The sequence below is a fragment of the Arachis hypogaea genome, chromosome 15, assembly GCF_003086295.3.
Source record: "Arachis hypogaea cultivar Tifrunner chromosome 15, arahy.Tifrunner.gnm2.J5K5, whole genome shotgun sequence".
Lineage (NCBI taxonomy): Eukaryota > Viridiplantae > Streptophyta > Magnoliopsida > Fabales > Fabaceae > Arachis > Arachis hypogaea.
This window is the reverse complement of record NC_092050.1, coordinates 158391111-158407557: the sequence shown is the minus strand read 5'-3', so window position 1 is coordinate 158407557 and position 16447 is coordinate 158391111. Positions and strand designations below refer to the sequence as shown.

Sequence of the window (16447 nt, the reverse complement as noted above, 5' to 3'; positions counted from 1 at the left end):
AAAGAAAATAGCTTTTTTTCTTTCAATTTCTCCTAAAAAATAAAAAAAAAGTCACCAAACAAAAAAATTTTCTCCAAATTAAACATAACATTATTAAAGAAAAATATTACAACAATAGAAGGCTAGTAGAAACAACAAATTGTTCTTGTGGAATTTTGTTTGATCTAAATAGAATTTTCTGCTTTTAATTAGCTGATTTTTAATGTATGTATTATATTTTTATTAATAAATTCTAGTTGAAAAATGAACTTAACAGTTATAGTAGCTAAATTATTAATTACTCAGTAAAATTATAAAAAAATAATTTAATTATTCGGTTAATTTTTATAATTTTATCAAATTTTTAATTAAATTTTTATATTTTACTTTTTAGTTAAGTCTTTATATTACTTTTAATTTTATAATTAATTTTTTTTTACATTAAAAATGTTAAAATTAATAAAATACTTTTTTTTTTAAAAATATGTGATAAAAAATTTAATTAAATTTTTAATTGTAAATATTTTTAATTTATAAAAAAATATTTAATTAATTATAATATTTTTTATATTAAAAAAAATCTAATTACAAAATTAAAAATAACATAAGAATTTAATTAAAAAATATATAAAAATTTAATTAAAAATTGAGTGAAAATATACGAACTAATAGAATAATTAAATCAAACAATTTGATTTCTTTTCCATAGCACTAAAAATAAGCACTAGCAGGATGTACCATTATATTAAGTCAAAACAATACAGAACATCATAGATTATGCATCCATAAAATAAAACAAATTAACCATCTAAAAATACCCCGGTTTCTATCTTGCAAGTAAATTATACAAATTTCTTCATAAAATCTATAACCTAAACAATTCTTTTAACACTACATCTATAGCGGGGCACAACAAATATTGGTGGTGGCATGCCTTTTGTCGAGAAGCTTGGAACAAAGTGTTTACCAAATTTTTTATTTTCTACATTGAACACTCCGGTATCACACGAACCAAATGCAAGATTCTGAAAGTAAACATTTACGTAATCATCTGTATAATATATTGAATTTGGAGTGAGAGTAGGAGTGTAAGACACCTTAAACTCGGCACTGAAACTGAATGATTGTCTCCTACGAATAAAATTTCACCATTCACTGTTTCGATGTTCCTCTGTCCCCTTGATAAGGGAAAATTTAGTTTAAACACCGTAAAATTCACACTCAAGTGGGGTTTATCAAATTTATGTAACTCCTCCTCTAGATCCTTGCTTAGATCAGGTTCAACATACTCTTCTACTTTTTGGTTTTCAAGTTCATCCATAATCTTGTTTATCTCCTCCCTTAGTTGGTCATGTTCGTCTTGAGAATGAATACGGATTGGAATGAAGAAAATGAAATGTGGTAATGAAGGATTTATAGCTAAACTTTTAGGGTTTAGGGTTTTTGACAGTTCGAGTCTCGGACGGGCTCCGCGATCAGGAACTACTTTATGGACAGAAAAAACCTAATGGATTACAAAGCCCAATTAATATTAAATATTGAATCCATTTTAATTTTATTATTTAAAATTTAGTTGGATTTTTAATAGTCAAGTGAATAACTTGTTTTAGCATGAAATATCTGTTTAAGAATGATTTAATTTGTTTTGTGCTAGATATCTAAAGCTTGTTCAACTATCCTTTAATCAATGTTGAATTAATAACTTTTAGAGGAATGCTAGGGGGCAGCAACTTTTAGGATTTATAGCCATCAAATAGCCATCAATGAGGTTTTTAATGGTGTAAGATTAGTGTGAAATTTCATCCAATGGCTCACTCTTCTTTGATGGTTACATGCTGGCCAGAATTTGATAAAGTTGCTGGCCCTCTAGACTTTTCCTAACTTTTAAACTAGAGATTACGAACAAATATAATAAAAAAAAGAAGCCAAAAATTAAAACATTAATTAATATATTATAAAAATAACTTAATTAAAAATATTTTTGGTGACCGACCCTGTTTACATCCCCATATAAAGACCGAAATTCTGGGAGACACTTAAGCCAACTAAAGATATAATATAAAAACTACTTAAACACTTAAATTTTAGGAGATACTTAAATTAACTAAAAACATAATATAAAAACTACTTAAACTTAATAATTATTTTTTTTATTTCATTTTCATTTAGTAAAACAGACCACTAGATGTTAATCACTAATGATGATTTCTAGGGCCATAGTTGTCTTTATGCTCCTGAAGATCTGCTTCAGTGGCAAATCTTCTTCTACTTTTGCAAGCAGTGCATATATTAGTTTCGCTGTGATGAACACTAGACTGGTGAATTTGAAGGCCATGATTATTGTCAAATTTTCTGTAGCATAAATTGTAATAGCCATTAAAATCTCTCCTTCCAGTCTCTTGATTTAATATTTTATTTTTCTCTTTTTCTTTTTCTTTTTCTCTTTTTTTTGTCTTGTTTACTCTTTTTTTTATTAATCTTTTTTTTTTATTTTTTTTTATTTTCATCTTCTTTTTCTTCTTCCTCTTCTTCTTTATTTTTATCATTACTATATTTATACTTATTCAGTCTCACAATAGACATTTTCTATTATTTCAAATATAACAAAATATTAATAAATGTATATATTTTGTGTGTGGTTATTAATTAGTAAATGAGATTGAAATTTAAATGATAGGCTTGATATATATACTATCTCTCCATGATACGAAAGTGTGGTACTGATTTTGCAACTAACATCAATGAAAAATTCATGAATTAGTAATTAATAATTTAACTATTTTGCATGAAAAATTCATGAACTAGTAGGTAATAATTTAACTATTTTGGATGAGTGTAACTTAATACGCAATGAAAAAAATGATGATTTTATTATTATCCAACCCTTTTATAAATTCATTAACACAACATGAATTTATTTGTACTCAGTAAACATGAAAATTGAAAGTGAAATAGGATAAAATAGCATGAGTATAATTTTTGTAAATTATAATTTATATATAAAAATAAAACAATTAATTGTATATAATAAAAGAGCAACCAAAATTTTAACTAAGGTAAAAAAAAAGCAAAAAATGTTAAAATTACATATTCATCTATTAACTAATATATTTAATATATTTTTTTATATGAATAATTAATTTAATAATTAATATTGGTATACAAATAATATAATTGAAGAAGCAAATGGTTTTTTTTTCAAATATCAAAATATTTGGGATGCTAACTTACACATAATTGATGTAATTTAGCAATTCATTGATATAATGTGTGAAAAATAGAACCAATTTACTAGCAAATAAACTAAGCTTAGTAAGTTTAAACTTTATCCATATAAATATGTAATAAAAAAATTTTCAACTGAACTTATGTAGTTATTCATAAGCCAATTTGGTTTACTTCTAACTTTATTTTTTTCGTGACTTCTTTCAACTTTATTTGTTAATGTGCAATCTACTTACACAAAAAAAAACTTTGTCTAATATTTTTTTTATGTTCAAACCTTATTTGTCAGTTTTTTAATTTGAAAATATACTTGGATTTATAATCATTTTTCTCTTATAATAGAATTTAAATCATTTAGACATAAGCAGATATACTTATTTAAATAGTTATCCTTTAATTAATTAGCAGTCAGATATTTGATTTTCGTTCCAAGTATAATAAATTTTAAATTTTCAATCCAACTCACATTTATTCAATTTTTAGAAATTAATCAATATATATTAGTTTATTTCTTAATTGATAATATAAAGTGTGTAATTTCTCATCTTATAACTCTAAGTAGTACAAAAAAAATATGTAAAAAAATATTGTATAACAAAAAATCACACTTTATAATATTAAGAACAAAAACTTACAAGAATTATTCCAATTTATAGATAGATTTTTTTTCTTTAATATATATTATCCTTTAAATTTTACAGTTAAATGTATTCACAAATTTTATAGTATTTTTAAAATAAAAATAATAAATTATTTGCATATCTAAAAAAACATATATCTTATATATTGGTATATTATGAGAAGTTTCTTAACGACTTAACTTATATGGGCATCCTCAATTTTTGAAAAACTACTTTGTTGAGATAGATTTTGAAACCAAAGAACTTGCTTCTTGCCTTTCAATTTCCCCAAATTAAACATAAAATTATTAAAAAAAAATAATATTACAACAATAGAAAACTAGTAGAAACAACAACTTGTTGATTGTGAAATTTTGTTTGATCTAAATAGAATTTTCTACTTTTAAAGATGTTGTAAATTAAATTTGTCAAAATAGTTTTTTTTTTAATTTAATAGCTTATTTTTAATGTATTAATTATATTTTTATTGATAAATTATAGTTAAAAAATAAACTTAATAGCTATAGTAGCTAAATTATTAATTACTCAATAAAATTATAAAAAAATTTAATTATTCTGTTCTCTATAATTTTACTAAACTTTTAATTTTTATATTTTTTTCTTTTCAATTGAGTCGTTACACTATTTTTTATTTTGCAATTAGGTCCTGTTTACGTCTAAAATATTAAAATTAACAAAATATTTCTCTAAAAATATATATGGTTAAAGATCTAATTTAATATTTAATTATGAATATCTTTGATTTAAAAAAAATTCAGTTAATTTTAATATTTTTATATTAAAAAAAATCTAATTACAAAAAAAAAACAACCTAAAAACTTAGAAAAAAAAATAAAAACTTAACTTAAAATTTAATAAAACTAAACAGACTAATAAAATAATTAAAAGAAACAAAATCACAGGGTTGATTTTCTTCCCATAGCGCTAAAAATAAGCACCAGCAGGATGTACCATTATATTAAGTCAAAACAACACAAAGAACATCATAGATTATGCATTCATGCTAATTAAGTTGCGTGTGTGAATATATAAAAAAAAAAAAAAACTACTGTGACATTGTATCATGAAGTTTAAATTTGATGAAACAAATTAACCAACTAAAAAAACCCTGGTTTCTAACTAGCAAGTAAATTATACAAATTTCATCATAAAATTTATAACCTAAACAATTTTTTTAGCACTACATCTATAGCGTGGCACAACGAAAATTGGTGGTGGCATGCCTTTTGCCGAGAAGCTTGGAACAAAGTGTTTACCAAACTCTTTATTCTCTAGATTGAACACTCCAGTGTCACACGAACCAAATGCAAGATTCTGAAAGTAATCACCTACATAATCATCCGTATAATATATTGAATTTGGAATAAGAGTAGGACACCTTGAACTTGGCACCGAAACAGAATTGTTGTCTCCTACGAACAAGATTTCACCATTCAATGTTTCCATACTCTTCTGTCCCCTTGATGACGGAAAATTTAGTTTAAACACCGTAAAATTCACACTCAACTGAGGTTTATCATATTTAGGTAACTCCTCTAGATACTTGCTTACATCAGGTTCAACATACTCTTCTACTTGTTGGTTTTCAAGTTCATCCATAATCTTGTTTATCTCCTCCCTTAGTTCGTCATGGTCTTCTTGGGTTCTAGCTTCATATTCTGCTCGAGCTCTTTTCATCTCCTCTTCTATCTCGGCATCCTTGCGAATTCGCTCTTCCATGGTAAGGTAGTCTCTTCGAACATGTAGCAACTCTCCCATGGAAGTTTCCACAAGATAAGCATTGCCAGAATAGTCGCACCACAAATATTCCGAAAGTCCTTCATTTATGGTCTTGAACCGGAGATAACAAGGAGAGGAATTATTACCACCGGGCCTTTGCTTATACCTGTTAGAAAAGAAAAGTAAAAGAAAGCATTGGAGAACATTATTTATTGTGTATTGAAATTGTATTTAACATCAAGATACAAAATATTTATAAAAATATTATCTGACAATATAAAAAATGCTAAGTTACTAACAAATAACTATATCATAAATACTTGTGAAAAAGTTAATATCTACTAAGAACCAATCAGCATTGTAAATCCTTAAACATCTATATTCTAATAGTCTTTAATAATACCTTTTGCGATAAATTCTGACGATCCAGCTGTGAAAATCCACGGCGTATGCCATACCCTTGTAAAAGATAACATCCGCAAAGGTTTGTATTTTTTTGGTGGATTTTGGATGGCTCCAGAAATTGTTACCCGATTTGTAATGTGCCAATGTTTGAGTGCCGCCATAGATTGCAATCACTTCAAAATCATTGGGGAAATCATTCGGGTCTTTGGAAAGAACGACTTTGTTGACACCATACTCGTCCATGTGCACCACTCCGCTGTTACGATCATCGCACTGAATTGGCGGCAGTTTGATCATGGATTTTTCCGATTCGTTTGCAAACGGGTTAATGAGAACCAATTCTATTTGCGGCGATTTGTTATCTACGAAGAACAACCATCCATGAGAAGATCCACAGCATCTTTTGTAAGGAAGGCTGAGTTGAATTCCATTGCAGAGAGTATCTTTGGCTATGTTGTACAAACCACGAATTTCTTGATGGCCTTCCATAGGAACCACCAGCAGAGGAAGTTGATGATTTGCGCGGAAAAGATGGTGCTTGTGCTTGTAAAATCTATAGGAGAAAGAGAGCCAAGGTTTGCACACTGCACCGAATCGAGCATAGTCATAGATATCATCAAACCTATCTGTGATCATATTCAATATGTCATCACCAAGAAGTGTCCATTGAGATGAAGCCATAATCACAATAGAGAAGGAAGGAGAGAAGAGAAAAAGAAAGACTCTGCTTTACTGGTTTTATTTCTACTTAATGACTGGGAGGATCAATCATATATTTTATATGTAGTTGAAAAGATTTTGAGGTTCCTATTATTATGTAAGTTTGATTTCAGTAAAATACAATTTTTTTTAAAGATTCGAATTGCTTTTAAGGATAGTAACGTAATCTTTTATGTGATCAACTTTTGAACAAAATAGATCTTCTCTCAAATTTTGTAGATGCGGATTACATTTATTTTTTCCGAAGTTAATATAGAAAACTAGAAAATAAATTAAGTTCAAAATTTCATGAAAAAAGTGATATTGCAATTTAAAAATATATGTAAAATATTATATCTTAACTGAAATATGAATTAAAGATATCTTTGATTGAAAATCATGTTTATGAAGTAAAAATTTTATTTTAATTTTAAATTATGATTATTATATATTAAGATGATAATGATAGTAATGGTGTTTTGAGGGTGATGGCAATAGTTTTATTTAGTTAAAAATTTAACCTAATTTAGTTTATGATAAAAAGTATGAGCTAACTAACATGTAGAATCTTTATCCTTTCCTTACTTGATATATTAAAATCCGGCTGTGTAACTTCAGGTGTCACAATATTCTCCAGGTGCCACAATATCCTTCTTGACCAAAGATAGAAATTTCCAAAGTCTTGCCACGTGCTTATCATGGATGAAAATTTCAACACCTAATTAAAGTACCTGTTAGTTCAAAAAAATAATAAATATAAATTCAAAGCATAAACAAGTGTGTTTGATATTTGGCCAATCTGTTTCGAAAATCTATTCTGCTACATGTAATCATGTATCCCTAAGTTATTAGTAAATATGTGTGATTTAAACTAAAAACAGTACAGCACATACCCCTTGATATTTATTTATTTATTTACTTGGACTAAGCAAGCTTGATTAAAATAGAACAAAGTTTTTTTTTTTTCATTATTTATTTGTTTATCTTTCCGAAATCATGAATGACAAGAAACTATCTATCTTTAAAGATTATGTCAGAAATTTTAACAAAAGATAACTTATCAAAAATTTAACTACAATATCCAAAATATGAGAAATTAAATCAATCTAAATATTAAATATGTAATATGTAATATATTCTTTTGGTGTCTGAAAATAAAAGAAAAGAAAAAGAAACAAAAAACTAAAGAATAAGCACGGTCTAAATGACATTAAGTAATAAATACATCACCACGTAGTAGAGGAATGTAATATATTAATATGTAATATGACGGTACTGAATCTGTTGAAATAAGAATCACTAGATTGCAAACAAAAATTTAAAAGCACATGCAAACAAAGTGTTTTAATATTGTACATCGGCAACCCAGCATTCCAACATACATAACAATTCTATCCATCAGTCTCAATGAAAACATAAATCTAATGACATAGAACATAAAAGTCATTGATAAAATTGTTCAACTTTTAAATTAGAACAAAATTTTCTGCTTTTAACTTCTGTAGACACTGAAAGTCTGAAATTAAATTAAACAAAGGACAAAAATAAATATAAATTAATAATTGCTTGAGGGAACAAATTTCAGCATTGTCTGAAGAACTGTTATGAGAGCTTACAGGGACAAAAAAAAAAACAAAGCATGTAGAAGCAACAAAAAATGGTACCACGAAGGGGAGAGCTGGAGAAGAGGACGGCGAAACAACAAAGTTCATTGAAGAGGATGTGGGTCGGTGGCGACGCTGCCAGACGAAGGCGGTGATGCTCGCGACGGCGGAGACTGCTGCGTCTTCAGCTGCGACCGATCTCTTGTCGCCTGGATCTGGGTTTGTTGCATCTCTCCCAACAAAGGAGCAATGTTCTGAAAATCGGTTCGAACCGGCCGGTCGAATCGAGAACCGTTAACAAATACGGTTCGGACAGAAGGCAAAACCACCAAATTAAAGAACCGAAATTGAACCGCTGAACCGATCGGAAACCAGTCGGTCGAACCGAACCGTGACCCGGCCAATTTTTTAAATTTTGTCAAAAACGTTGCGTTTTGATCCAGAAACCAACCCTAGCCTTCAGTCTTCGGTCCTCACTCTTCAGTTCACTCAGACACCACTCTCGAGCCTCCAACCTGCAGCCCTCCACTCTCACCTCTCGCACTCAGTGGCCACGCATGCAGTCTCTACCTCGAGCCACCGCTGCCGTCGCAACACCTCCATCGAAGTCACTCACCGTCGCAATTTCGTCGAGCCAGCTTGGAGATTCGCGCAGCCCTTTCCGTCGAAGTCAGCCGTGGAAATCGCAGCCACCGCCACCACTCCTTGTCGTCGCGCAGTGTCGTCCTGAGTGACCTGAAGCCCTTGCCCCTGTCTCGAGCCCCATTCCTGATTCCTCAGTCTCATACATACTCTCATTATTTCTCCCCAAAACACAACCCTAGCCTCCATCGCACCCCCCGTTAGTCGCACTGTCGCCGCCTGGTTCGTCGTGATCGTTCTTCAATCCTCCTATTTCGTGGTGCTCGAAGGCCCTTCCATTCCCCCAACGCCAATCCTCCTACTGATTGATGATAAATTGATACTGGTTTGTACATGCTTTTATTTTTTCTGTTGTTAAATTTTGTTAAAGTTTCTTGATTGTACTCATTGCCTAAAGGAATACTTGTATCACATAGCTCACTACTAGTGCCTGCTGTTCATGTTTGTTTTTTAGTTCATAACTTATCAAATTATATTGATTATTGAATGGCTCTGCTCACTACTGCTATGCTGTGATGTACCCTGGTTTGTGTCTTCTTCGCTGCTGTGCTATGCTTTTTTGGCTCTCTGTTGTTCATTGCTGAGCATTTTTGTGTTTAATTAAGTCAATTAAAACTATGCTTTGGGCTTAATTGTGCTTAGATTGTTAAGTTAGTTAATTCAGCATATGTTCTGCTCTGCTGTTGTTGTGCTGATGTTTGTGTTTTGTGATTTTTTTGTATAGTGATGTGCTGCTGGAAACTGAATTGCTGCTGTTTTGTGTGTGTTTGTGTTTGTTTTACTGTTTTGTGATTTAATTATGCTTAAATGGTGACTGTCTTCATGATTTTTTATTTCAGCTATGTAGGATTTTGTGATTTCTTTTTCTAGTGATGTGCTACTGGAGATTGAATTGCTGCTGTTAAATTTTTGAAACTTGACAAGTTTGAGGTCTTTGTGAATTCACTAGATTGTAATTTCCCTTTTGTGGATGATAAATTACAAAACTGGTGAACAGATATATATTATGGAATCAATAAGCAAACTGAAAGCCGGATGATATATATTATTCCATTCGTTAATTTATGACTCCATCCAGAATTAATGGCATGCATCATTAGTATCAATAAGGGTTAAGTTCAATTTTGGTCCCCAACGTAGAGGTCGAAAATCGGAATCGTCCCTAACTTTTTTTTGCTACAAAATGGTCCCCAAAGTTTCAGTTTGTTTTAAAACCGTCCTTTGGACCAAAATGCCCCAATCCCTTCTTCCCCAAAATCATGCAAAGCACCAGCAGAAACACAAGCATAAGCACCACCACCACCACCACCACACCCACCACCACCCACCACCTACCACCACCACCACCACCACCATCATCATCATCATCATCATCATCATCATCATTATGGAATCATAAGAACTCAGAACCAGAACCACCACCATCACTCCCCACCCACTGCCACTCCATCGCCATCTGCATCACACCAACCAAAACTTAGAAAATCAACATCATCATCGTCATCCTCATAAGAACCCAGAACTCAGATCCATAACTCAAACTTAGACAAACAAGAACTCAACTCAGAAAATCATCATCATCATCAAGAATCTAGAATCAGCAACAACAATACTCCAAATTCAAATTTTAACAGCAACAATGTTCCACAACGAATTTCACAAAAAAATTCAGAAATTTCACAAAAAATCTAATTCACAGAATTCACAGAAGAAGAAGAAGAAGAAGCAGCGGGCGACGGGCAGCGGTGGGGTCGGCGGTAAGAAGAAGAAGAAGAAGAAGAAGCGGCAGGTATGGCGGTGGTGAAGCAGGGGAGGGGAAGCAGGGATGCTCGCTGGCGGTGGTGAAGCAGGGGAGGCTGCGGCGGGCGGTGGTGCGGCGGGTATGGCGGAAGAAGAAGAAGAAGAAGAAGAAGAAGAAGAAGAAGAAGAAGAAGAAGAGGTGGCGGCAGCGGGCGGACAGTGGCTGTGCGGCGGTGAGCTCGTCCCCCTCCTCCCTCCCCCCTTGTCGCGCCCCAACCCTCCCTTTCTTTCTCTCCCCACCCCCGCTTCTCTGTACCCTTTCTTTTCTCTTTTTTTATTTATTTTATATTTATTTTATTTTATTTTATAATTTTTTAATGAGGGATAATTTGGTAATAAAAAAAAAAAATTGGTAAAAAGGACGGTTTTAAAACAAACTGAAATTTTGGGGGACCATTTTGTAGCAAAAAAAAGTTAGGGACGATTCTTATTTTCGACCTCTACGTTGGGGACCAAAATCGAACTTAACCCTATCAATAACATTGTGATTTATAGTGGATTTTGATGATTGATGATAAGTTTGGATGTTGGCATTTTATGTTTGGTTGTCTTATTTTGTTATTTGACTTTTGAGTTTGTACTTGAATAAGATTATAACATTCTGGTTTATGTAGTACTTTAATTTGGATAATATTTTAAGGTTTATATTAGACTATAATTATATTTTAATGTGTTTATTTATATTTTATTTATTATTTTATTATAAAACGATTTTTTCGGTTCAACTACAGTTGAATCGGTTGAACCTATAAACCAGTAAACCAATAGTTAGAGCGGTTTGATGACCGGTTTGGTTTTCAAAACCTTGCAAAGGAGTTTAGTTAAGAATTAAGATGCAGAATCAGAAGTGGACTGGGTTTCGGGTGGGTTGAGTTTTGATGCGAGTTCTGATTATTTTCATTATGGGCCAATTTTTTTTTGGCACCACGTCCCAAAAAAAGAAAAAGAGTTTAAGATCTTATCACTCCTGAATTCAAAAGGAAAGAATTAAAACATCCTTCTATCAAAGGTTCAATATGTGAGGACATGGCTGATATTTTTCCTATTAGGACTCTTGTAATTGATACTTAAACGAAATTAAAAAGTCACAAAAAAAAAAATTAAAAAACAAGTAAGACAATTGTTTTTTTGGGTGGGGTAGGTCCTACACCATATTTCACGTCGAGTTTGCTGAAGTATATTTGGGTCTTATGCTTGGTCCATGTTCAAAGATGAATCCCTAATGGGCTAGGCATTATTGGCCCACGATGAAAGGTAGTAGACCAATAGGCATGGTGGTTGGATGTAATGCTCATGGTCCCAATGGACTTATACGAGGTCCACTACTAGCTTGGTATATCCCAAGGTTCAGAAAACCGGACCGGTCATCAAACCGTTCTAGTCACTGATTCACTGGTTTACTGGTCTAACCGGTTTAAGCGGTGGTTCAACCGAAAAAACCGTTTTAGAATAGAATAATAAATAAATTATAAATACACATCCTAAAACATATATGAAATCAAAAACAGCCACAGCAATAAACATTAATAACTCTATCTACACAATGAACATCAACAATTATGCAGAACAAATTTGAGAAATTCAGCCAGTCAACAAATATGCAAAACCAAGTCAGTTTCCAGCATTAACAAAGTACAAAACAGTAACAAATTTGAGCTACAAAACAGAAATTTGAGCAACACACAGAAATTGAACTACAAACAGAAATTGAGCAACACACAGAAATTGAGCTGCAAACCAAGTTGCCAACAACCAGAAATTGAGCTGCAAACCAAGTTACCAACAACCAGAAATTGAGCTGCAAACCAAGTTACCAAGACACTTCCCTAACACTATCCCTCGTACTAGTCTCGTTTATGATGCAGGTACCCTTCTTCATTACTTTGTTTTTGGGGGCAAAGCTGCTTTTTTTATGGATTTCAATTATCATCTGTTGCCTGCTATCAAAAAAGATGGATCCTTTTTTCTTCTTTCTAACTATGCTTTATTGCTTTCCCAGTACTCTTTCCCCCCATTCTGCTACTGCATAATTCCCTTTGAACAAAATTAAACACTTCCATTCAACTACAGACTGCTCCAATTTTCTCATTCTTTCTTTTAAGTGTTGCCGAATTTCATGATTTTTCTATCATTATAAATTTACTCACAGAGGCAAAGAACAAAGATGAGCAGAGGAAGTCAGTTCACAGAGGCAAGTCGAAGTTCACAGAGGCAAAGAACAAAGATGAGCAGAGACGAGTTACTCACCGCGCGACGATGAAGACGATGGGACGGGCTACTGCCTGCTGGTGTTGAGAAGATAAAGACGACGCAGATGGATGGCTACTGGGCAGGGAACCAGGCGAAGAAGGAGGGTTACTTGGGCTGCCGACCAGGCGATGGCGGTTGCGCTGTTGACCGGTGACCGCGGCGACGAAGGAGGGCGCGGTGGCAGGCTAGGGTTCGGGCGTGGAGGGTTCAGTCTTCTCTGTTCTCTTCTCTCACGCAGATGAATATGACTCACTGATTCAGAATTAGGGATTCGGGGGAAGAAAGGGGGGTGGTTGGGGTGCAGGGTGCTCTACGGGTCGGGTCGGGTTAAGGGTTTCTTTTTTTTTTAATAATAAAACGGCGTCGTTTATGCAGAACCGGCCGGTTACCGATTTGGTCCAACCGACCGGTTTTTGACCGGTTCGCCGGTTCGTTGTCGGTTCTTTTCAGAACGATTTTTGCAGGAGGACCGGACTGTTTGCATCGCCGGTTTGCGGTTAAACCGGTCGAACCGGCCGGTCCGGTTCGGTTTTCAGAACATTGGTATATCCTGCTCCATTATTTGTAGTTTTGTCCCTCCATCTTATGTTATTACTTATTACTTATGACTTTAGTAATTAGTTTGTCCCTTCTTTTCATCGGTTTACTTGTTTTATGGGGTTGTCGAAAGCGCAAATACTTCAGATGTAGAATCAAAGTTGTATTAAATTTTAAAATTAAGATTTAGTATTTAAAATAAAATATTATTATATTTTGAATTTTAACTGTTGTTACATTATTTATTTTGATTTTTAAATTTTGACAAATTTAAATAAAATAAAATTTTTATTTTTAATTTTAAAATTTTAAATATGATCTTAAAATTTTTTATTTTTTTAAATCTATTTAAATGGATCTAAATTTTTTGAAACCAAAGAAAATAGGTTCTTCCCTTTCCGTTTCTCCGAATTAAACATAAAATTATTAAAGAAAAATATTACAACAAGGCTAGTAGAAACAACTTGTTCATTGTGGAATTTTGTTTGATGGAAATAGAATTTTCTACTTTTAAATATGTTGTAAATTAAATTTGTTAAATTAGTTTTTTTTTTTCTGATTTAATGGCTGATTTTTAGTATATGTATTATATTTTTACTGATAAATTCTAGTTGAAAAATAAACTTAATAGTTATAGAAGCAAAATTATTAATTACTCAATAAAATTATAAAAAAATAGTTTAATTATTCGATTAGTCTTTATAATTTTACTAAATTTTTAATTAATTTTTTATATTTTTTTCTTTTCAATTAAGTCCTTTCACTGTTTTTAATTTTACAATTAGATCTTTTTCACGTCAAAAACAATAAAATTAATAGAATATTTTTTGAAAAAATATATGATTAAAAATCTAATTTTTTAATTGTAGATATCTTTAATTTACAACAAAATATTTAATTAATTTTAATTTTTTTTAGATTAGAAAAGATCTAATTACAAGAGTAAAAATAATGTAAAAGCTCAATTGAAAAAAATATAAAAATTTAATTAAAAATTTAGTAAAATTATATAGACTAATGGAATGATTAACCAAACAAAATCACAGGGTTGATTTCTTTCCCATAGCGCTAAAAATAAGCACCAGCAGCAAGTACCATTATATTAAATCAAAACAATACAGAACATCATAGATTATGCATTCATGCTAATTAAGTCGCGTGTGTGAATAAAGGAAAAAAAAAAAAAACTACTGTGACATTGTATCATGAAGTTTAAATATGATAAAACAAATTAACCAACTAAAAAACCCTGGTTTCTAACTACCAAGTAAATTATACAAATTTCATCATAAAATTTATAACCTAAACAATTCTTTTAGCATTACATCTATAGCGTGGCACAACAAAAATAGGCGGTGGCATGCCTTTTGCCGAGAAGCTTGGAACGAAGTGTTTACCAAATTTTTTATTCTCTACATTGAACACTCCGGTATCACACGAACCAAATGCAAGATTCTGAAAGTAAACATTTACGTAATCATCTGTATAATATATTGAATTTGGAGAAAGAGTAGGACACCTTAAACTTGGCACTGAAACTGAATGATTGTCTCCAACGAATAAGATTTCGCCATTCACTGTTTCGATGTTCTTCTGTCCCCTTGATAACGGAAGATTTAGTTTAAACACCGTAAAATTCACACTCAAGTGAGGTTTATCAAATTTATGTAACTCCTCCTCTAGATCCCTGCTTAGATCAGGTTCAACATACTCTTCTACTTTTTGGTTTTCAAGTTCATCCATAATCTTCTTTATCTCCTCCCTTAGTTCGTCATGTTCTTCTTGGGTTCTAGCTTCATATTCCGCTCGAGCTCTTTTCCTCATCTCTTCTATCTCGACATCCTTGCGAATTCTCTCTTCCATGGTAAGGTAGTCTCTTCGAACATGTAGCAACTCTCCCATGGAAGTTTCCACAAGATAAGCATTGCCAGAATAGTTGCACCACAAAAATTCCGAAAGTCCTTCATTTATGGTCTTGAACCGGAGATAACAAGGAGAGGAATTATTACCACCGGGTCTTTGCTTATACCTGTTAGAAAAGCAAAAGAAAGCAATGAAAAAAATTGTATTTACAAAATATTTAAAAATATTATTGGACTAACAAATAACTATATCATAAATACTTATGAAAAAGTTAATATCTACTAAGAACCAATCAGCATTGTAAATCCTTAAACATCTATATTCTAATAGTCTTTAATAATACCTTTTGCGATAAATTCTGACGATCCAGCTGTAAAAATCCACGGCGTATGCCATACCCTTGTAAAAGATAACATCCGCAAAGCATTGTATTTCTTTGTTGGGTTTTGCATAGCTCCAGAAATTGTTACCCGATTTGTAATGTGCCAATGTTTGAGTGCCGCCATAGATTGCAATCACTTCAAAATCATTGGGGAAATCATTCGGGTCTTTGGAAAGAACGGCTTTGTTGACACCATACTCATCCATGTGCATCACTCGGTCACCATCATCGCACTGAATTGGCGGCAGTTTGATCATGGAATTTTCCGATTCGCTTGCAAACGGGTTTATGAGAACCAGTTCTATTTGCGGCGATTTGTTATCTACGAAGAACAACCATCCATGAGAAGATCCACAGCATCTTTTGTAAGGAAGGCTGAGTTGAATTTGATTGCAGAGAGTATCTTTGGCTATGTTGTACAAACCACGAATTTCTTGATGGCCTTCCATAGGAACCACGAGTAGAGGAAGTTGATGATTTGCGCGGAAAAGATGGTGTTTGTGCTTGTAAAATCTATGGGAGAAAGAGAGCCAAGGTTTGCACACTGCACCGAATCGAGCATAGTCATAGATATCATCAAACCTATCTGTGATCATATTCAATATGTCATCACCAAGAAGTGTCCATTGAGATGAAGCCATAATCACAATAGAGAAGGAAGGAGAGAAGAGAAAAAGAGAATCACAACAGAGAGAGAAGAG

General features: G+C 32.1%; 2 protein-coding genes across 2 annotated transcripts; both read right to left on the bottom strand.

The window, feature by feature from the left end:
- Positions 1-5006: 5006 nt before the first annotated feature.
- On the bottom strand, positions 5007-6650 carry LOC112747293 (uncharacterized). The gene is made up of 2 exons (XM_025795245.2): positions 5968-6650; positions 5007-5730 (listed from the first exon to the last, which is right to left on the bottom strand). Exons 1-2 carry the CDS (start codon positions 6648-6650, stop codon positions 5007-5009), a joined length of 1407 nt encoding a protein of 468 aa, XP_025651030.1.
- Positions 6651-10307: 3657 nt separating this feature from the next.
- On the bottom strand, positions 10308-16387 carry LOC112747292 (uncharacterized). The gene is made up of 3 exons (XM_025795244.3): positions 15708-16387; positions 14918-15530; positions 10308-10370 (listed from the first exon to the last, which is right to left on the bottom strand). The coding sequence occupies exons 1-3, from the start codon at positions 16385-16387 to the stop codon at positions 10308-10310; spliced, it is 1356 nt and encodes a 451-aa protein (XP_025651029.2).
- Between the last annotated feature and the right edge of the window lie 60 nt (positions 16388-16447).